We start from the raw sequence: 21,269 nt of genomic DNA on the forward strand, positions 1-21,269 counted from the left end.
AAGCCTCGATCACCACTTCAACTGTCCTTAAATCACAGAAATTCAATCTTCTTCCCCCACTCTAGCTCTTTTCTTGTTTGCAAAACTACTAAGTCATCATAAAAATGCAGTCTGAAGCCTTATATAAAAATTTCTATAAATATTGGCAGTTCAGGAAAAAAAGCTCAGACATTTCATAAAAAAATCTCAATTAATAGTATCTAATTTCAATTATTTACAATCGATTCATTCGATAGAATTACAAAATAATATGTTGAATCGTCTGAGCGTAGGCAGTGATATAGTTTTATTTTTTGAGATATGCAGCATTGCGTTCTAAAACGTGAACAATATTCTAATCACATCAAATTCCATAATTTGGTCACTATCAGCTTGCCACATTTGTCATCTTTTTTTTGGCGTCTCAATCGAAGCTGCCCTACAAGTGACAGAAGACATATTAGTTCCATATAGAAATATATTATTTATTTATTTCACCGTATAAAAAGCACATCTTACAAAAGAACTTGCGAAAAAAAAAACAATTTGATACATGAGATCTTCATTTCTCTAAAATTATATGTGTAAGTCGCGACTTGAAGCCTTTCTGGATGCTTGATTCATAGGAACAAATTCATGATGATATTTTTCAAACATTTACGAGACACAACCTTAACATATACAACAAATATGCTACAAATGCCTATTGAGCATGCTCATTATGTAGCTCTAGACTATTCTGATTGTCTGCTATGAATCATCAAAGTTCCCCATTTGTAAATGCATTTAAAAATATAATCATGTGTCCCCAAATTTTATCCATTAAGTCATCAAGTCTGACTAAAAGTAAATAAATTTAATAATTATTAAAAAAAATCATTTAATGAATATTAAAGAATATTTTTTTTTTTTTTTTTTTGAGTAAATATTATAGAAATAAAATCATAAAATGACGACAATTTAAGCAGTAAATTGTATTTTAACGTATTATAAATTATTTCTTAGAAACATAGGTATATAATGTATATTTAAAGGGGTGTAAGCAAAGATGACATTAGCCACATTATAGCATTGTTTTTTTTTTTTTTTTTGTTTTGTCTTATAAAATATGCAAAAATTTTACCTGATTTATGTCTTTTCTAAACAAAAAAGGAAAATGTTTTAAATCAGGTAAATAAAAGCATTTATTAAAAATATTTTTTTGTAGATTATTTAAAATCGACAAAAATATAGTTTGAAAAACATAAAAAAAAATGTTAAATTTTTGTGATTTTTTTTTTTAAGAATGGCATGATATTGAATAAGCTATTAAAAGCATAAGCTATCTAAATGAGTGTCATTTGTGTGCATTTAAGCAGCTGCCTTAACTTCTTCAGCAACTTTGACTTCTTCAACCTTATCGGTTCCATTTTCAGCTGCTGGCTTTTCTTCTTCAGCTTTTCCATTTTCTTCTGCTTTCCCATTTTCTTCAGCCTTTCCATTTTCTTCAGCTTTACCATTTTCTGCAGATTCACCTCCCTCAGCTTTTGGTGGCTCCTCTTTTGTTGGTGATGTTACCTTTTCCTTCTTCTCTTTTTTCACCTTAACTTTAACGGGAGTTGGTGGCTTCGGTTTTGGTTCTTGAGCTGGATCTAATAAGATTTTGCCAATATTTTTACGATCATGCATCTTCTGCATAGCATCACAAATGTCTTCGAATGCCCATGTTGAGTCAATCTTAGGCTTAATCTTTCCATCGATAAACATGTTGAAGACTTCATTCATTGCCTTACGGACATAATCAGCTCCATTTTGTTGATACATCAAATGACGTAAATTGAAGCCAGAGAATGACTTGTTCTCATCAAATAACTTAATTGGTGAGACTTTGTCGACTTGCCACCAGGAACGTGCAACACTGAAGAAACTCTTGGTCTCACCAGTAACAACATTTGCAGATCCATACAAGAGATATTTTCCCATTGGTTTTAATAATCCGTAGCCACGATTACAATCTTCTCCACACATACAATCAAGAACGACATCAACACCCTCTGAGGAAATTTTTCTGATCTCATTGACGTAATCATTACGGTCAATTAAATGATCAATTCCAACATCTTTCAATTCTTCATGTTTGCTTTTTGAGCAGACACCAAAAATGGTGATACCATCAATCATACGTAGCAATTGAACAATTGCAAGTCCAACACCGCCAGCAGCTGAATGTACCAAGACTGTCTTACCAGGCTTCAATGAAAGTAATTCATTAACGATGATATGAGCGACAACAAAGTTCATTGATATGGCAGCGGCATCGTTAAATGAAATTTCATTTGGCAATTTATAAACAAATTTAGCTGGAACACAGCAAAATTCAGCCCAAGCTTTAAATTCGGGTAGGGCTACAACACGGTCGCCAATTTCAAAACCTTCAACTTCTTCACCAATGGCTTCAATCTCACCAGCACATTCAAATCCCATAACGGATGGTGTTTTCGGTGGTGAATCAATTGCACCCAAACGTGTAATTAAATCCTGGAAGTTTAATCCACATGCTTTAACTCTGATTAAAACTTCACCGTTTTGGGGCGTTGGTTCGGGTTTTTTCATAATTTTAACTCCTTTATATCCACCGAAACTTAACAAAACAACGGCTTTCATTTCCTTAACTGGCTCCTCTTTTTCCTTAACACTATCCTCTTTTTTCTCAACACCATTAGTTTCTTCCGTTGGCTGCTCCTCGGCGTGGCCATTTTCTTCGCTAACAGCTTTTTGAGTTTCTGGTGCTGGTTCAGTATTTTCAGGCATTTTTTTTGATATTCTTTATTCACTTATATGCACTTAAAGTAGTTTTATATATGACTTATGGATTAAATGTAACTTCTATGATTTTTAAAATTGAAATGATAATTTTTTTTGTTGGGAACAGCCGCTTGTTGATTTCTTTTTTTCCTCTTTTTTTCAGGTAGAATGAAATTTTTTTCTAATGTATTTGTATGCTGGTATACGTGATGACTATAACTGTGTGAGTGGGGAAGTGTAGGGACAAACGACGCAAACGGTAAAAAAGGAAGAAGGCGAGAGACGCAAAGAATGATGAATAAGAAAATTTAGATGCAGAGACAAGCAACAAGAAGATTATACATGAGAATATGTTAAGGGCAGTGCTGATTGAGTAGAATTTTCGACAATTGTTTGTCATTTTTTATTCAGAACCATATGGTATGGTGAATCACTAGTAATTGTTTATAATTTTAGTATAAATGATAAATTTTGTCAAATTTTGTTATGCACTGTCATTTGTGTGTTTAATACTTTTGTTGGAAATGCTTATCATTTGATTAAATACATTTTGTATTATTATTCATTCTATGATATCAGAGATTTTAGATAAAAAGTCTTCAAAACAATACGTAGTATACCCACCCCAGTGTTGGTAGCTTCAATGCTAGCTTACTTCCTTGAAACCTATCCTGGCTATGCCTAATTTAAATACTAATTGAAACTTATAAGTATCGATTCTTAAAGCATAAACCACAAAATATACTACAAAATTGAATTTTTGGGGTAGCTTAGATGGATAGTCATGAATTGTAGGCTAATATAGGGTGTTCTTAATAGGAATAAACTTGAATTTCAGATATAACTCTATAAACATGCTTGTGGTTTCTAAACAGAGTGAAATCTGGCGTATCAAGCAATATATAGACTTTTCTGCCAATTCAAGACCCTGCTCAAGACTAAGAACTCTGTGGTCGGCTAGACAACAGACTGGATATCTGTTTGGTTTGAATACATGGACTCAAATCCCACCAGACCCTGATATCTCAAGCATCTCTCAAGTATCATCGATATTATAAGGATTCACACAATGCTCATGAAATAACAATGCTAATCCTGAGAATATTTGTATTTTAGTACCAAAACCCTCAATTTCCTTGCTTTTTGAATGCCAAAAATCGCATCCATCACAAAAATCAATAATAATTCTACGTAAAACAATAAAATTTCGCATGAGTCATAAAGTTCTATCCATTTTACTTGACGAAATGAGACACTTGTATACGCAAAAAAGGCGCAACACTTCATGAAACGAGATGCGAAAAATAAGGAGAAATAAAATACAATTGAAGGTCAAGAAGAGAAATGAGGGGAAATGATAGAGGTTAAAGATCAAAGACGAATGTCATGTATTCAACAAATAAAAATTGATTTTCATCAAATAATGAATTTCCTGCATAATCCATTCATAATCTAATTATAAATGGAATTTTTAGATGCATTAAAAATCAATAAAATCAGCTCACATGCATGCATCAGTCAATTAATCACTTGGATACAAATCAAAGCCAAACATATGCTGGCATCATTATAAATGTCTGTTATAATTCAAAAAAAAATCATATGTAAACGTATTTTGTAGTATATAATCTCCGCCACTGGATTTTTTATGCCTTTATATTAGTAACCACATGTTACTTAAATTTATTCACAAAAATTCTCTCTATTTTATATTCCCAATGTATTAGTATAGCTTATATTAGTAAACATAAACATAAACAGATGATTTTTTAAGAGAAATTTTTTCATTTTATTAGTTAAATAAATTTTTTTACAATAATGGAGAAATTTAGAAAAGTTTTTAGTAAAAGAACATCCATAATTGGAATGATTCACTTAAACCCGTTACCAGGAACACCAAATTACAAGAATGGAACATTTGATGAGATTATTGAGAAAGCTAAATTTGAAGCTAATGTTTATCTTCAAAGTAATATCGTAAGTAGAACAATTGATAGGGTTATTGTCAGATTTAAGGTGATGTAGATCAAGTTGGAGCTGTTTGTAGACAAATGATTAAATTCTTATTAGGATTGGAATGAAATCTTAAGAGTTCTTGGGTTTATTTGGGAAATTTTCAGATCAAACATCAGATTTCAATGTTAACTGGATGTAATTAGAGAAATTTTGATTGATTTGATATTAATTTAGATTATAAATTAACCAGTTAAACGTAAAATGCTCTAATATGTTTAAAATGACCATATCCAGATCCAAATCTCAACAAATACTGATGTGAATGTAAATTCTTTTGCAAAAATGATGTAAAATTTGAAAACAACTCGAGTTTGATTAACATAATTGGATTCTCATTCAGTCTATAGTAAGCTTAGCACTCAGGATAAGCTCATCAATGTATGCAGCGCCCTAATGGACATTAATACGTTATAACTAGCTGATGGCAAGTTAATGTCCAATTAATGACTAATTCTAACGTATTTTTGTCCATCAGAGATGCTTATAATGACTGTCGTGGGATTGTCGTGAGTTCCAAAATGATTCAGAACCACTGACCCATATCACAATCTTATTCCTATTAATATGAATCTAAATCGAGTCCTTTAACAGCCTTTAATCAATTATTTAGCTCATATTTTCCAAAAAAACAGTAATCCAACCAAAAATCAGACCCAACCGAAAATCTGACAAAAAAAAATCCATACACAAAATACATATAACATAAACTTAACATTAAGTACAGTAAATTAACATAATTAAAATATAGGATGGCATTCTAATAGAGAACATGCACGACATTCCGTACATAAAAAGTAGTAAATTTGGTCCCGAAATAGTCGCAACAATGACAACAGCAGCAATGGAAGTAAAAAAGCTTTGTTATCGTAAGAAACGTAATTTTCCCATTGGAATTCAAGTGTTGGCAGGAGGCGGACGTGAAGCTATAGCAATTGCTAAAAGTATAGGATTAAAATTTATCCGTAATGAAGGTTACGTTTTTGCTCACGTCGGTGACGAAGGAATGATTGAATCTAATGCTGGTGAATTATTACGTTATAGACGAATGATTGATGCTGATAATATTATGATTTTTAATGACATTAAGAAGAAGCATAGCTCACATGCTATAACATCAGACTTGTCGCTTCTCGATACAGCGCATGCTGCAATGTTTTTCAAATCCGATGGATTAATTATTACAGGAAAATCAACAGGCGATGCAACAAATGTCGACGATGTACGAATCATATCAAATAATCGTAAAATGCTGAATAATGTTCCATTGCTCATTGGATCGGGTGTAACGAGAGACAATTTAAAAGATTATATGGGAATTGCTGATGCATTGATTCTTGGATCATATTTTAAAGTTGATGGAAATTGGGAAAATGATTTATCAGATGAAAGAATTAAGGACTTTATGAAATATGCTGATGAGATTGAGAAGTCGTTGGGGGAGAAAAATTGAAAATCAAATAAAAAATTGTTAAATATTTAAAAAATTTTGATTAATTTGGCAAGATATGCTCAAAATCGTTGGATATACCAGACTGATTCCTCATCAACATTCAAAACACTTTTTTCCATCAAAACAAAAATTCTTTAAAATAAATTAGCTGTGAAATTGATGAATCTTGTGAATAAAGAATCATCTTCCTTCACCCTCGACTGCCTTTGCTGATGCTGCTGCTGTTGACTTAAATTACGTACAGCATTTTCTCTCTGATAAGTTATACTTGAGACAATCAAATTTTCTTCATCAAATTTAACACGTTTTCGTGGAACTTCCACATCATTTTCCTCGTTTTTGTTAGTAATATATTGTGATAAGTGATTATTACCCTGTGACATGCTATCGTCATGTTGATAATACAAGTTATGCTCACCATCTTGATTATGAATTGGCTGTAAAATTGATTTTTTTACTCGTGTCGCATTTTCAGCTGTTTTAAAGCCAAATCTCTCCTTGATAGATGTAAAAATTGATTTATTTTCAACATTTTCAGCATCATTGTGTTCAGTCTCAGAATGTTTTCTTTTTAATAGACGACGTGAAGCGCCATGAAAGCATCCGTGCTGTTCATTTTCTAATTCAATGTCTGTACAGCTTGAATTTGCTCCGTAGAATATTTTGTCGTATTGCTGAAAAATTTGAAGTTTTTTTATTGAATTATAAAAATAAATTCTTGATGTCTGGACTGGAATTTGTAAAAACTTACACTTTTCCTTTCATTCGGTGACATCAGCTGCATTTCCATTTGTTCAAACTTTTTCATGTCCTTCTTCTTCCTCATTGGAGTTCTTTTACTGGAATCCTTCCTTATTGTCTTTCTTGTTTCAATATGTGTGTCTATTGCTTCTTTTATAGCCTTGATCCATAATCGTCCTGTTTGGACATCCTCACTGCACAGGATTATACCTTCACTTAGGCATGTCAGCTTGAATTTACCGGCAAAGATTTCATTGATTTTACATTTCTTAAGAGGAAATATGCAACAGCAGTCTAATGAGTGTTCTACGGCTGTGTCTGGTTTTCGGTCCTAAAAATGGAAGTGAATTTGAGTATATAAGCTAGGATGCTGCCTGATTTCAACAAACCTTCAACATTTTACAGTACATAAATATGTCTGAGCACAGAACACAATAACGTTTCATCATTGTTCCGTTAGCAGAATACTTGAACAGCATTCCTTCCTTAATGAATCTCCGACTCGGACGTACAATATGGGGAATACGATTCACAAGAGAATTTTGAATGTTCAGCATTGTCTGAGTGTTTTCTTGATCCTCGACAACAGAATTAATGTGATTTATTGTACATTCAATTTGCTTAATAGATTCTTGAATGATTTTATAGTCACTGTCTGATGGACTTGTATATAGCAACACTTGTTGGAGCAATAATCGATATCTCGGCACACGTTGGATTGGGGCGATTAGAAGGGAATTGAGTTTCTGTTGGACTTCTGGACGTGATTCATTTTTTTCTAGGAATTGCCTAAAAGCTTCATTTTTTGTGGTCAAATTTTGCAGTAAAATGATTGAACTTTTGTAGTCGAATGCAAATACGCTATAAATTTTGAAGAATGGTGCTAGTTTGAGGAATGCATTGGCAACATCATCCAAATCAGATTCAAGTCTTGTCAGCAATTCTGAGTTAATATTATAGATCAGTTCCACTTGTCCAAATAAAATTGTATGCGATGAAATTTCAATTAAATTTAACGTTTTTAGTGGATTTACAAAATAAGTCATTAATTTCTCTAACTGCTTTAAATAGCTCTTTTCAGACGTTAAAATCTCCTCGATTGCCTTCCTTCTCAGTTGATTCCGTCTGTCAAAGTCAACCGACTTATTTACCTCATCCTCAAATGAATTTTCTAAGAATTTTATTGCTTTTATTTTCGATCGAGTTGTTAAATTATTTCTTCTATAAATTGCTTGTTGGAGTTCTTTTCGCAAGTCCATTTTCAGCTGCGGTGTGACAAATTCGTCATTTTGATGCTTTTTATTTCTTGGAGTTTCCATTTTTTCAGTCTAAAAATTAAAATTTTTATTAAATAAATAAACACACTAAAAAAGTTAAAAGATCGGTACAAAAATTTGAATAATCCGGTAAGAATTTTTCAAACAATAAAGATGGTAAGTTGGAGAGTAATTGATGAGTGGATGAAGATAGAGCGCATTTTTTGGGAATTTATATTGTATTAAATATTAAAAAATTGCTTGAGTTTTTATACAATTTAGAGCAGATGAAATTAAATTCTCCAATTCCTCAACGGTCACTAGGAACGTTCACATAACGATCAAAGGAAGGAAGGGGGTCACAAAGTCGATTTTTCGCGATAGGTCAGTGGTAAGTAACTTGTGCGTCATGGCACATTACGCCTGTCCTACGAAATAAATTAAAATAAGACAAAATGCTGATTTAATTCCCAATTTCCGTTGAAAATTGAGTTTTTAAGTTTGTAGACTAATAATTTGTAGACATTCCATCATGCAAACTTGACTTCATGCTGCTTTCAGAATTCTTTAACTGAAAATTATTAAAAAATAAAAATCAACATAATATTTTAAAGGGATTCAAAAAAATCTTCTCACATAATTTTTATTCGAAATTTAAAATCAAATAATTAAATTTTTTTCATAAAATTTTTTTCATCAATTCTTTCAAGAAATATTCTTAAACACAATATATATTCATTAATTAATGTCCTGTCCAATTATTAAATACATTATTATCACTAAACATAGTAGAATCTAATAAGAACTTTTTTTTTTTAAATTTATTCACTCCTTACAAAGGATTATACACATAATCAATTTCATTTTTCACTTCATAAATATGAAAACTTTTTTTTTTTAAAGAGGACAAAAAAGAGTTAAATATTTATAGGTTGAGATATAGAGAAGGTCACAAAGAGGGGTCAAATTGGAATCAGTAAATATTTTAAAGACAAGAAAACAAAATAATAAAATAATAATAATAATTAAATAAAAAAATATGGCAATGTCAGTTTCAGTATATATAATAAGCATATTCTTGATTCGAAGTTTCTTGTCGGTGAATTTGGAATTTTTAGAAGAAAATTTTGATTATTTAAAAAATGTTTAAAAATTTAAAAATTATTAAATTTCAAAACTTCATATGTCAATGAAATTTAATTAAAATTTTTAACTTAATAAATCTCAAATTTCTCAATCATGGTCAATTTTAAATTTTGAATGTTAATAAAATTCAATTTTTAACTTCGAAAATAAATTTCTCAGATCTTAAAAGTTGTAGTTTCAAAATTTTAAATAGTTGAATTCTTTAAATTTAAAATTATTAAATTCAAGATTATTATTTTTTTAATATTCGAAATTACAAAAAAGAAATTAAAAATTATTAAATTTCAAATGATTTAAGATTTTTAAGTTGAACATTATTACCCTTAAATTGAAACTTTTTAAGACTTCAAAATTTTAAATTTTAATATTTAAGAATTTAAAAATATTAAATTCTATTACAATTTCAAAATTAAATCTCATAATGAAGTTTCAAAAAATCAATTTTAAAATTTAGAAAAAAATTTCAAGATATTCTTAAATTTTCAATTTTTAAAAGTTTCAAAATCTTAAATTTTCAATATTTTAAAATATTAAGAAATTGAATTCATCAAATTTTTATAAATTCTTTAAAGTTCTTTAATTTCTTTAAAGCTTTAAATTTTCTTTAAAAAAAAATTCAATTCCACCGACAACATAAAGACAATAAAACATGTTTTGTGATGAAATTAAGAAATATCTACTCAGCTATTTACTGTTTTTTTTTCTTACATATAAGGAAAAATATTTCCCAAATCTATATAAACAGGAAGAAAAAAAAAAATGTGACAAAAAAGAGCAAAAGCATCTGAGATAATAAACAAGTTTGACTATATAATATATACTATTCTAACTATGTGATGAATATGCATCTCATGAACAATTAAAGGAGATAAACTAAGTGGATTCGTAATTTTTTTGTTTTTTTATTCGATTATTCGTCGTATAATTTAATTTTTTTTTGTGTATATAGTAGCAAAAGATCTGATTGACTCTCGTTATTACTATTACTTTATCAAAAAGGGGGAAAATGATGATGATAGGTCTGCATCAAAAGGACGCATAAATATATTGATTCATGAGTCAAACGTCATGACTTATTTTTGCATTATATATATTAATTCTTCATCTTCAACAACATTTCTTATGTGTCAAGTTTAAGGAAGTGGAGGCGATGCTTATGATGTGTTTTTGAGTAGTTTCAATGATTGCATTTATTTTTTAAATTATTAAGGGATCCTAAAATATTTTTTGGACGTTTTTTTGACTAATTTTAGGTCCAGTTTTGCGTATTTTATTGAATTTACTGCTAAATATCCTTCAAAATGTCTCAAATTAATTGCAAAAATTCATCAATGTCCTAAAATAATTCCCATAAACACCATCACAAGCACAACCCCCAACATCCCACTATTTAATCATCTTTCTCATAAAATGGACGAACTAGACGGGGACGAGAAAAATATTATAAGTTTTATAATTTATGATAAATTCTTTTACGTATAATCACTTTTGTTATCGTTTCTGTTGCTCATCTTTAATCTAATGATGATTTATGTACTTTCATTTGCTGATATCGTCTTTGTGTCCTCGTCTTCCAGCATCTTATTATATGCTGCAATGATACATTCACATACGAATTTATATTGACCCTGTTGAAATGAAAGAATAAATTGACATTAATGAAATTGAAATTTGATTAAATGATAATTTTTTGATGTCAGAGAAAGTGGAGTAAACTGGATAGTAGAGAGAATTGAGGCATTTGTGTTTGAATTTTTAATGGGTTGATTATTGATTGATTATTATTATTTATTTATTTTATTTTTTAATTATCCATACTCATAATTGACTTATTCAAAGGAAAAGCCCCTGTAAGTTTAAATACGCGGATTTACTTCTTAAGGAGGCATAAAAACCTTTGGAATAATTTTGCATTTTAGATTAAAAAATAGACATGGGTTAAGGTCAATTGACTTGAAATATGAGTGCAAAAACAATATAAAAATGTTTGGTGTATTTTTGGGTAGGATGAACAATTCTACACAATTCTTAACAATTCCAGAGAATTCTTGTATGCAGACTGTTGATAGAGACAGTGTAGCACTTAGTATTGGCAATTGGCAAAGGGCAGCAAGCGATAGAGACAACTTTAGGAATCAACTGAGAATGGCCATGAATCACAGCTGATCTATATCAGTTCTGAAGTCAATTGCTCTATATACCAATGTTATATTGTAGATAACGTCAGTTCATGAACTGTCTTACGTCTTATAGCTCACAAAATCATGCTCCAGCCACAAAACTCATTGAATTCATTAACTTACCACATTCTGTACCATAGATGCTCTTTGATCCCTCATTGCTTGTACAATATCTAATGGATAAACTGGCTCTTTAGCCTCCATTAATGCTAATGCAGTATCCATGAGAATCAAAACTCCTGTCCTTCCGATACCAGCTAAAAATGTACAGAAATAATCAAGTTTCAAAACAAGTTCAAATTTCAAGTGTGGGAATTTTTTAAAAATAGCAAAACAAGCATTAACATTATGTTATAATCAGCTTACCTGAACAATGAATGATAATCGGTGGATTTGCAGCAGATATACATTGATGAACGGAAGTTGATGGCGGTAAATCACAAGGAGATTCTCCATTTTCATAGTTCTTGCGTTCACCGTCCAGTCCACCATTCTCATCAGCATCTTTAAGTCGAACTTGCTTCAGCGTTTCCTCAATCTCATGCAACAATGTTGTATTGCGTGCCAATCGCACTCTCTCCGTGAAATCGAGAAAGAGTTTTGGATCAGATGGAACTCCATGATCTGAAAAGATTTTATGATTAAATATAATGAAGCAGTATTAACACAAATAATTAATTGTGCATACCTGGCCATGCCAAATACTGCATATGTTGTATTGTACGACTTTCACCAGTTTTTCCATCGATCATAATCAAATTTCTATCAACAAAACTTCCAGTTGAATCTGCTGTCTCGCTGAGACACTTTACCGTAAATGCATCACCCATGTCAAGAATTTCATTACATGATGGCCAATATTGATGACATTTGACTCGTCCACGTTCCATTACTGTTGTCAACATAACAATTAAATGACTGCTCTCTTGCTGTACCATTCGCCAAAAGTCTTTTACTGTTGTCGCTAATGGTCCTTGTGCTGCTATGTAGCGATTTATTTTACCATTGGGAATCTCCATGTTGATGTAATTTGCATTTATGTAATCTCCATCTTCGTTGCCGAGGAGGATAACTCTTGTACAGTCATCTATGATTTAAGAGAGTAGAATATGTTGGAGGATTAGTAAAATTTTATGGAGGGTACGTCAGGAAGGCAGTATCTCAAGGATGCACTAGAGGAGTGTTGTCAAACCTGTGTGGCATGGCATGAACCAGAAGTCTTGTTCGATTTTGGCTTGGACAGCAATGTCCAGGAGAATATGACAAGATAATTGCCCTTAAAAACTAGTGGAGATGAATAATAGTCATCCATCTGGTTACTGAATCATTATTAGACATCACTAGCAGTTACAAGTTACAATATGACTCGAACCAGATCTATTATGCGGAAATTCATAGTTACGAATTAGTCAAACAGATGAAAAAGCTTATATCAAGTGGATATTATTGATTAAATGACTAGTAAACAACTGGCTTACGTCAATTTTTATTTTTTATCTATCAATATCCATTAATTAATAATATTTGATAAGGTAGACAGAATGCATTAATAGATAAAAAGTAAAATACATTCAGCTGACTTTTTATCATGCTTGAAACTAAGTGGCGTTGATGACTTTAAAAATAAAATTCAGAATTTTGCATGTTCAGCACATGAATACCGTTAAGTACTTAATAATTTTGATGATTAATGAAAACAAACAAATAAGCATGAAAAAAAAAAACAACAACAAAATTGTTACTCACATGGTGATATGTCTCTATACCGATTTTTGCTTGCATTATCAGGTTTTCTTGCCTCTGTTATTGCTAAGTCATTATTCTTACGATACAATTGCTCATATTGTTGAAAAAGTGCACCACTTGCAATGCCATCGCTTAATAATAAAAGTGATTGTGGAAATAAATTTGCTTCACTACTGCCACCAAAACTATGTTGACTATTACGAAATTGACTCTGATCTTCTGGTACATATTGATAAAATGGCTCCTCAACTAATGAGGCATCTTCTAAGGCATTCGGTTTAATAATTAAATTCAATTCGCCATCATTTGTCTCGCGTGAATTACGTATTAATGATACGACTTGATCATGCGTTAAATTACTAACATTACGTCCATTTATCATAATAACTTGATCATTTTCACAGATTTTACTATTATATGCGGGTGTATTATGAGCAACGCGTGATACAAATATATGCATATCTAAATCTTTACCGCCCTTCACATTAAATCCATAACGTCCTTGCTCGTCTGCATACAATCGTATCGCAACAAGACCTTCTTCCTCGAGGAATTTTTGTGTTATTTCACTTGTTTCATATGCGGGCGGTGAATCAAATGAATCAAACGCTGGAACGGATGAATCAAAACGTGCTGAACGATCAATAATTTCACTACTTTCGCTGTCACCAGCTGTTGCCTGCTCCCACGCTTTTCTCGGTGATTTTGAATCTGTTACTTTTATCTTATTATCATGCGAGCGATTTTTTGTAAATGAAATTTTTCCATTACTCGTTCCATTGCTGTCTGATAAGCCATTCAGTATCGGCGATCCAATCGTTCGACGACTTGGTGATCTCACAAATGTTTTTGTTAATTTAATTCGACTTTTGCTTTCTTGAACGGCTTGCAATTCAGTTCGACCAGAATAACGGAATTTAGATCCAAGGAGGGCAAAACGATTAGGACGGTGTGGTTTTTGTAGACGGAAGAATGAGTGATGTTCGACACATGATTGCCATAAGATTTTTGCACGTTTATGTGATGGCATGTTAAATCCAAGTAGAGTATCATAACTTTCAGACGGTTCACGACGTAATTGAATGAAAAATTCTTTCCTTTTAAATGAGACTTTTGTCATTTTTGACCATGAGAATGTATTGATACGTAACTCATTAGAATATACTAAGAGACCGATCGAACTAACGCCAAGTTTAATTTCTTTTCCACTTGAATCTGTTGCATCATGAAAATCGATTCCATATTGATCGAGACGCTTTGCATGCTCGAGATAATTACATTCAGCATCAGCGGGTAATTGACCCCGATGCAATTTATGTAGTTCCGATATTTGACGTTCATTTTCCTCATTTTGTTCAACAAGTAATTGAAGGTCACTTAAATATCCTTCGACATGCTCCTCGGCATTATAATCTCCTAATTCTGATTGAACTTGAAAGCTCGCTAAAAGGCAGGCAGTGTGTAATGAGACAGGCAATTGACCATTCCATATATCTTGTTTAATTTGCAAATAGAATTGATATCGTGTGTATTCTTGAAGTCTTGATGGATCAGCTGGAAAGAATTTAACACGAAATTCGAGTGTTGGCGAGCCAACGTGTCCTTTCGTCTCCTTAACCCATTGTTTTCGGAAATTTTTTGATGGATCCAACCAACGCTAAAAAAAATAATTGATAACAGAATTACGTCATTTAATTTGCTTTTAATTGTTCATGAATGAATAATGGTAATGCTTTTTTTTTTTTTGCTTAAAATATTATTTATGAGTGCTTTTTCATGGTTGGTGAGTAAGTGAGAATTAATATTAAATTTGACATATATTTTTAGATACAACAGATGAGTATTTAGCGAATTCTATTGTTTGGCATTTCTAGGAAAATTTTGAGAATTTATTTGAATTTTCATTCATCATTTTCTTTAATTGGATTTGTAAAGTATTACCTAACATGCTTTGGATATGCTTATATGGTACAGAACTATAATTTCGGTATCTAAAAGTGGTTTCTTCGCCTGTTAGGAATAGCTCTCGTTATAATCTGATTAATGACTTTGTCAATCGTCTTTTCCGGTACCCTAGCCCAAAATGACTAGTGTCAAAAATGACTATTTTGAAGTAGTGATAAATTAATTCTGGTAGTGACAAAATTAATCATTTTCTGTATATTCATTTTTAATTAAAGATAAACAATATGTTAAAATTAATATAACAAGTTTTAAATTACTAATTTCAGAGTTGTTAACCAGGTGCTAATGATTTAACACCTAGGAGATAACTAGGGTTCGTTCAAAATTGCATGCTTATAGCTTTGGAAGAACTACAAGATAAAGTGGAAAACTGCCAGGATAAGCAGTTAAAAAGCTGAAAATGCAGGCCTGAGGCTCTTTGTCGTTTATTTAATCAATCATTGTCTTTATAGAGCTTGGTTCCTAAATCTTGAGTTTGGTCTTAACAAAATGCTGACGGTTTACATTTGAAATAAACCAAAATCACCCTTACAGACAAAGAGACCGTCTTTAAGTACCAAAGTGGTCATTTTGAATGATGTAAGCTTACTCTTTGCCTGTTATAATCAGTTGAGTCTCGAGTGTACAAAAATACATTAGAACGAATCAATAACTGGACATTAACTTGCCTGTAACTAGTTATACCATATCTTTGTCTACTCAGCAAGTCATTTGATTCACAGCCAGAAAATATTTAATTGCACAACTCTGATAAAAAATCCTCTTCAATTTGCTTTTGCAATTGTAAAAAAAAAAAAAATTTCAACAAATAATAGCAAGCTTTCTACAATTTGTGTACAGAGAAATTCACACTTCTTGATGATTCTCTACATGATTTACTTTAGTGTCACAGAGACAACCACATGTGGATTCGTTTTTCTTGACTTATTTCCCTTGTATTGTAAATAAATATATAATTTTTTTTGGCAGGATATGATGCACAAATTGATGTAGGATTATGAAATTATTTATAAATTTATCGAAAATTTAAAAATTCAATTTTGCGCCGATTTTGCAGCTTTTTGGGAAGGAAAGATTAAACTGATTCTGATACGACTAGATCTCAGTCCAACAAGAATGAATTTCTCACTGTGCAGCTGCCTAATCAATCTTTAAATCAATATAAAACAGACACATCCACTAATCACAATTCAGATCATTATTCCAGTCAATAAAACAAAAATCAGTTACGCACAATTAATTGCAAATACAAACAAAAATCGGACAGACTGACATACAGACGGATTTACGCGCGATGAAAAATCATAGACCGAAAAGTATTTTTCAAAAAAAAAAATTTTTTTAGAAAAAAGCGCTAAAATATGTGTTAATTGGCTGGTATTTAACATTGCGTGGATAATGATTCATACCTCATATTCTGATTTGCATATTTTCAAGCCGAAATAGTCACGTTCCGAAATCTCTAAATGATTAAATACTTTTTCTAGTAATTCACAGCCTTTAGCTTTTTTCTGTAAAAAAAAAGAATTTTTTATGTGATGAAAATATTTTTAGGATTAAAGACTAAATGTGATGCACTTACGTCAATTTGAAAAGTTAATTTTGAGCCATCTAAACAATTCACTAAAACTGAATTTAGCTTTAAATTATTTTTCTTTGAATTCGCCAGCTCGCTGTCGTCTATTCTATATGAACCAAATCGAAATTTTTCAAACATTTCGTTCCATGATAAATGCACAATGGAAATGCTTTATACAATATAAGTAAATTAAAATTTTTTTTTCTCGCTCCTCGTTTGACGATCAAAAAAAAACTTAGAAAAAAAATATTTCCGATATTTACTTTTTTCTCGTTGTTATAAAATTATAATAGTTGGATCTTTTTTCGGTGTTATATTGGTATAATCGGGCACTGCTTGGCGCGTGTGTTTTAATATTTTTTAACCGTTATGAAATTTTATGACGGTGATTAATTTTGATGAAATTTTTAAAGACGTAAAGGAATTTGGAATGTTATGAATGATTTTTTCAATTTTTAAAAATAATATATTCAGAAATTCAAAATTTTTGAGATTAAAAATAAAAAAAATTCATCCAATTGTTCAATTGGTGTGAATATGATTCAAATTCTATATAAATTAATGATTCATTATTAATTAATCAACTTTATGAATTGAATTTGAATTTCCTTAAATTTTAATTGAATTTGAAAAACTGAAAAATTACTTTTTTTAATGTTTTCATTAAAATGTTCATCTCTGTTCATTAATTTCATTAAAAAAATTGCAAAACTTTATCAATAAACCACTTAAAAATCAGATTTATTTAGCCTATTCATGGGACTTTATATCAGACAATGTTAATATATGCCAGTGTCGGCTTTAAATTAGTCGATACACGTGATTCTTAAATTCTTTCATTTCCATTTTAAATTTTAAGAGTTCCAAGTGGACAACTTGACATAATGCCATACACAGTTTCCACGGAATGTGTCATTAGTCGACCAAAGTTCTATCCGGACATTATGTCAAGTTGTGCACTCGAAAGTCAGATTCAGAGATATATTAACAAAATTTTGATGAGCATCTGATATTTAATTGAGCAATTTTTCAAAACCAAGTTTGAATTTCCCATCAATTTTCCTATATCTACACCTCTGTTCAAACCCTATTCTATCCATAAAATCTAAATCACATGAATATATGTTCCAATAAACTTTCTAAAGAATGTGTCAATTAACACTTTTGATTTTGTTAGCTTTTGTCTTAAATCTCTTAAAAATTGGTTCAGTTTTCATTCAGTCATCAGAGAATCAAAATGTACTCAAGAATTATAAAAATTTATTTCATATTGTGTATTTTATCATTTTCAATATTTGCGGAACAGGAGCAAAAAGAGGAAAATCATGAACGATCGCTGAGTAGGCAGAAAAGGTTGCTGGTTTGGCCGGCATCGACAGTTTGGCAGGTTTGTTGAGAAAAATTAAGTTGACAGAATTACATTTTTTATCCACGTCACAATTTTCCAGCTCTCTATGGCTTTAGTCTCAAAAGTATCATACATCGACAGTCACAGAGTTGCAATTAATTCAGGATTCGTAATAAGCTACAATCTACCCTACAATTTGTCAAACTTTTACAAACCAACGTACTTTAGATCACTTGAAAACAACACATCTCCAATTTATAAATTCATCAAACGATTAGTTGAAAGTGACGAGTCGTCCGTACCCGAAGATTCTAAAAATTTAATTCCAACTGAAGTTCCAACTGATTTACCAACTGAACCTCCAACTCATAATGATGATGAAAAATCAGAAAGTAGAAATGATATCGAAAATAGCACAAATGAGAATTTAGAAACAAATAATGATAATGAAGTGACCACGACTGAAACAGTAACGACAACAAAGAAGTTAAAAAAGAAGAAAAAGCCAAAAGTAAAACGTGACTTAACAGCTGCTGAACTTTATTCGGGACTTAAGGATACTTTAAAAGTGTAAGTTGTAATTTTTATATAATTCTTCAAATTGAAGCCACAAAATTGAGTTTAACCTTTTTTGAAATTTTTAGCAATGGCTATCATGAAGATTGCTTATTGAAAAGCATTTGTGAACTTGCTAAACATCCATTGGGCGATCATGATCATGATTTGGTCTATGAAGTATTGCATTTTGTTTTGACGTAAGTATTTCTGATATTATGCACATATTAAGGATTTCAATACCGGTATTCAAATGTAAAATGTTAATTTCCATACTGGTATTAAATAGCTGGAATATTGAAAATCTAGTTTATACTGATCGACTGTTGAGAACAGGTGTAGCAAGGGAAACAAATTAAATCACTTCACGGTGAACGGCGGTAACCAAGATTTTCAAGGGCTCAATATCCTGAATAGCCCTTTACTGGCAATACAGAGACATTAAAAGAAGGGGTAGGAGGGGATGGGTATGATCCCTTTCAACAAAGTTTTCTGTTGTCAGTTTGTAGAGCATCGTAGGGTAAAATACCTACAAGTTGACAATTATTGTTCTGATGATTGTGATTTTTGCGTCGACAGAACTTGTGCATAAGTTTTGTTGACGAAAAAAGTCACTCCCGTACTGATAGATAATTAAAATTAAATTAAAAACTCGAGAATCGTTTAAAAGGGTGCCCTAGAATCAGAGTCCTTGTCACATCCCTATTGCTATATGATTTCTACTGACCCATAAATACTAACCCTAATACTAAATATACTATGGCTATTAAAGCATCCTTTAATATAACATATTTAATTAATCTATTTTCCAGACCATCAGTGCATCAAGGATTTGACTCTGAAACAGAAGCAGAACAACAGAAAATCTACGAAGAAGCAGAAGATATTGGAAAATCTGATGGAGATTGTGAACTTGTATATGCATCATGTGAAAATTCTCCGCTTAATTCAATTTCTCAAATTATGCATCATGGTTTTTATGACTAAATACGCAAATTGATGAAGAAAATATTGTTTTTTATTGATTTTTAATATACATTACAGATTCTGATGTGGCTTATTTCGTTTTATATTCGAACCCAACATTAGCAAATTCCGACCATGCCATGTATTTATCAAACTTTGCCTTTTGTTCCTCAGTCATTTCCTTGTGATGAGATCCAATCTTTCCTTCGCGCATAAATGTGAAGTTTTCATCCTTAGAGACATAATTATGGACCGTTTTTACAGTTTTTATTCTTTGTTCTCTGTTGACGGATGGGTTAATTTTCATTGATTTAAATGAAGTGTGATCACAGAGCTTATCAATCTGCTCATCAGTATAGCTTTTCCCCAAAAAATTCATCATTTTTAGAATTTCTTCCTTAAGATTTCGCTTCATGTCCTCATAATATAAGAACAAAATATTTGGCTCATCACGAAGTTTCCAGAACTCCAAAACATTTTCATTTATTGGTGAATGAAGTAGTTTTCCGGCTAGGTACGCATCGAAAAATTCATCTTTAGTTCCAGTATATCCAATAATGTGACGATAGTGATGGAAGTAGGATACAGCAGCATCTTTTGGATTGCGAGCCACGTAGATGATCTGTTGAGTAGACATAAAATGTGAATTATTCACTTATGATGTTTAACGGTCAAGTATTAAGCAGTCAAAAAGTTATTAGATGATAAACAGCTTACCTTAGGCTTAACAGTCCAAATTTGATTTGGAAGCAAGAATTTCGGCAAGTGAGTCTTTATGTGCCTAGGCCTTTGCAGATTCTTACAATGATTAATTGAGTCTCTTGGGTCTTTTACTATTGCACCGATTCTAAACAGGAGAAAATGTTGATTAAGCAACTTTTAAGTTTACATAGCCAAAATCCATAAAACTTACTCAATAAATGGAAATCTCACATCCAAAAGTGTGTTGTATGCTCCTTCATAGTCCAAATTATTATTCAACAGCCAAACAATTTCCTGTGTCCAAGTAGTTCCACATTTAGGAAAAGTTATGACCCAAATGTCGTCATCAAACACTTCAAAATTCTTAATTTCTTCAGCATAATGATCAACATATTTATCGGTCAACACACATCGATTAACACCGTCTGATAATTCGACATAATTGTAATATCCAGGACAATTGTCTTTATTGATGTAATTTTCACTAACTTTTTCAGTATGAAACATGTTAATTGATTGAGTTTTGACTTGAAAGTGAATAAAGTGAAATTAAATCGTAATTGAGGGTATTTGAAATAGAATTTGAATTGTGATAACTTTGTGGATATGACGATAAAATCACGTCAAATATAGTTTGATAAATTAAATAAGCAAAAACCACAAGATGATTAACAAACAACGAAACACTCGCAATGAAAATCAACACCAAACTGCATGTGCATTAGATTATTTGAAGTAGTTTGAAAATGCGGATAGAAATTCAATATTATTGTATTTTAAAAAACTAATGAGTGATTAATAAAGTTGTAAATGTGTTTGTTGGGGAATGCCCTAGAATTCAGAGCAGTGATGGATA

General features: G+C 31.2%; 6 protein-coding genes across 7 annotated transcripts; 2 read left to right on the forward strand and 4 right to left on the reverse strand.

Moving 5' to 3' along the window:
- Nucleotides 1-443: 443 nt before the first annotated feature.
- LOC139091827 (synaptic vesicle membrane protein VAT-1 homolog-like) lies at nucleotides 444-3,043 on the reverse strand. The gene has a single exon (XM_070642038.1). It carries the CDS (start codon nucleotides 2,767-2,769, stop codon nucleotides 1,330-1,332), a length of 1,440 nt encoding a protein of 479 aa, XP_070498139.1. The 5' UTR covers nucleotides 2,770-3,043; the 3' UTR covers nucleotides 444-1,329.
- Nucleotides 3,044-4,473: 1,430 nt separating this feature from the next.
- RhoGEF4 (Rho guanine nucleotide exchange factor 4) lies at nucleotides 4,474-8,337 on the reverse strand. The gene is made up of 3 exons (XM_070642037.1): nucleotides 7,360-8,337; nucleotides 6,981-7,301; nucleotides 4,474-6,903 (listed from the first exon to the last, which is right to left on the reverse strand). Exons 1-3 carry the CDS (start codon nucleotides 8,287-8,289, stop codon nucleotides 6,364-6,366), a joined length of 1,791 nt encoding a protein of 596 aa, XP_070498138.1. The 5' UTR covers nucleotides 8,290-8,337; the 3' UTR covers nucleotides 4,474-6,363.
- On the forward strand, nucleotides 4,512-6,637 carry LOC139091828 (uncharacterized protein F13E9.13, mitochondrial). The gene is made up of 2 exons (XM_070642039.1): nucleotides 4,512-4,740; nucleotides 5,528-6,637. Exons 1-2 carry the CDS (start codon nucleotides 4,582-4,584, stop codon nucleotides 6,227-6,229), a joined length of 861 nt encoding a protein of 286 aa, XP_070498140.1. The 5' UTR covers nucleotides 4,512-4,581; the 3' UTR covers nucleotides 6,230-6,637.
- A 1,786-nt stretch (nucleotides 8,338-10,123) lies between the features above and the next one.
- On the reverse strand, nucleotides 10,124-17,105 carry Ptpmeg (protein tyrosine phosphatase Meg). Of its 2 annotated transcripts, XM_070642036.1 has the most exons (8): nucleotides 16,846-17,105; nucleotides 16,673-16,774; nucleotides 13,299-14,955; nucleotides 12,241-12,639; nucleotides 11,919-12,176; nucleotides 11,676-11,809; nucleotides 10,859-11,000; nucleotides 10,124-10,791 (listed from the first exon to the last, which is right to left on the reverse strand). In XM_070642036.1, the coding sequence occupies exons 1-7, from the start codon at nucleotides 16,978-16,980 to the stop codon at nucleotides 10,902-10,904; spliced, it is 2,784 nt and encodes a 927-aa protein (XP_070498137.1). In that variant the 5' UTR covers nucleotides 16,981-17,105; the 3' UTR covers nucleotides 10,124-10,791; nucleotides 10,859-10,901. The 2 variants fall into 2 exon arrangements, with proteins under 2 accessions (XP_070498137.1, XP_070498136.1); XM_070642035.1 differs by having other exon boundaries at nucleotides 10,124-11,000.
- Nucleotides 17,106-18,074: 969 nt separating this feature from the next.
- LOC139091783 (uncharacterized) lies at nucleotides 18,075-19,732 on the forward strand. Its single transcript, XM_070641990.1, has 4 exons — nucleotides 18,075-18,229; nucleotides 18,291-18,760; nucleotides 18,835-18,945; nucleotides 19,558-19,732. The coding sequence occupies exons 1-4, from the start codon at nucleotides 18,080-18,082 to the stop codon at nucleotides 19,730-19,732; spliced, it is 906 nt and encodes a 301-aa protein (XP_070498091.1). The 5' UTR covers nucleotides 18,075-18,079.
- Nucleotides 19,733-19,741: 9 nt separating this feature from the next.
- On the reverse strand, nucleotides 19,742-21,004 carry LOC139091806 (sulfotransferase 1C2-like). Its single transcript, XM_070642016.1, has 3 exons — nucleotides 20,625-21,004; nucleotides 20,429-20,558; nucleotides 19,742-20,333 (listed from the first exon to the last, which is right to left on the reverse strand). Exons 1-3 carry the CDS (start codon nucleotides 20,918-20,920, stop codon nucleotides 19,803-19,805), a joined length of 957 nt encoding a protein of 318 aa, XP_070498117.1. The 5' UTR covers nucleotides 20,921-21,004; the 3' UTR covers nucleotides 19,742-19,802.
- Nucleotides 21,005-21,269: the final 265 nt, after the last annotated feature.

Source organism: Chironomus tepperi, unplaced genomic scaffold, assembly GCF_022539635.2.
Source record: "Chironomus tepperi strain 1889 unplaced genomic scaffold, CSIRO-AGI_Ctep_v1 contig_261, whole genome shotgun sequence".
NCBI lineage: Eukaryota > Metazoa > Arthropoda > Insecta > Diptera > Chironomidae > Chironomus > Chironomus tepperi.

Coding starts and splice junctions, on each gene's coding strand:
- LOC139091827 (XM_070642038.1), bottom strand. CDS start 2,769: ATGCCTGAAAATACTGAACCAGCACCAGAAACTCAAAAAGCTGTTAGC.
- LOC139091828 (XM_070642039.1), top strand. CDS start 4,582: ATGGAGAAATTTAGAAAAGTTTTTAGTAAAAGAACATCCATAATTGGA. Junction 4,741..5,527: donor TTTATCTTCAAAGTAATATC/GTAAGTAGAACA, acceptor ATTAAAATATAG/GATGGCATTCTAATAGAGAA.
- RhoGEF4 (XM_070642037.1), bottom strand. CDS start 8,289: ATGGAAACTCCAAGAAATAAAAAGCATCAAAATGACGAATTTGTCACA. Junction 7,302..7,359: donor TGTACTGTAAAATGTTGAAG/GTTTGTTGAAAT, acceptor TTCCATTTTTAG/GACCGAAAACCAGACACAGC. Junction 6,904..6,980: donor CACCGAATGAAAGGAAAAGT/GTAAGTTTTTAC, acceptor CAAATTTTTCAG/CAATACGACAAAATATTCTA.
- Ptpmeg (XM_070642036.1), bottom strand. CDS start 16,980: ATGTTTGAAAAATTTCGATTTGGTTCATATAGAATAGACGACAGCGAG. Junction 16,775..16,845: donor AATTAACTTTTCAAATTGAC/GTAAGTGCATCA, acceptor TTTTTTTTACAG/AAAAAAGCTAAAGGCTGTGA. Junction 11,810..11,918: donor GATTATCATTCATTGTTCAG/GTAAGCTGATTA, acceptor GTACATTTTTAG/CTGGTATCGGAAGGACAGGA.
- LOC139091783 (XM_070641990.1), top strand. CDS start 18,080: ATGTACTCAAGAATTATAAAAATTTATTTCATATTGTGTATTTTATCA. Junction 18,230..18,290: donor CGGCATCGACAGTTTGGCAG/GTTTGTTGAGAA, acceptor ACAATTTTCCAG/CTCTCTATGGCTTTAGTCTC. Junction 18,761..18,834: donor CTTAAGGATACTTTAAAAGT/GTAAGTTGTAAT, acceptor TGAAATTTTTAG/CAATGGCTATCATGAAGATT.
- LOC139091806 (XM_070642016.1), bottom strand. CDS start 20,920: ATGTTTCATACTGAAAAAGTTAGTGAAAATTACATCAATAAAGACAAT. Junction 20,559..20,624: donor GTGAGATTTCCATTTATTGA/GTAAGTTTTATG, acceptor TCTCCTGTTTAG/AATCGGTGCAATAGTAAAAG. Junction 20,334..20,428: donor TTTGGACTGTTAAGCCTAAG/GTAAGCTGTTTA, acceptor TCTACTCAACAG/ATCATCTACGTGGCTCGCAA.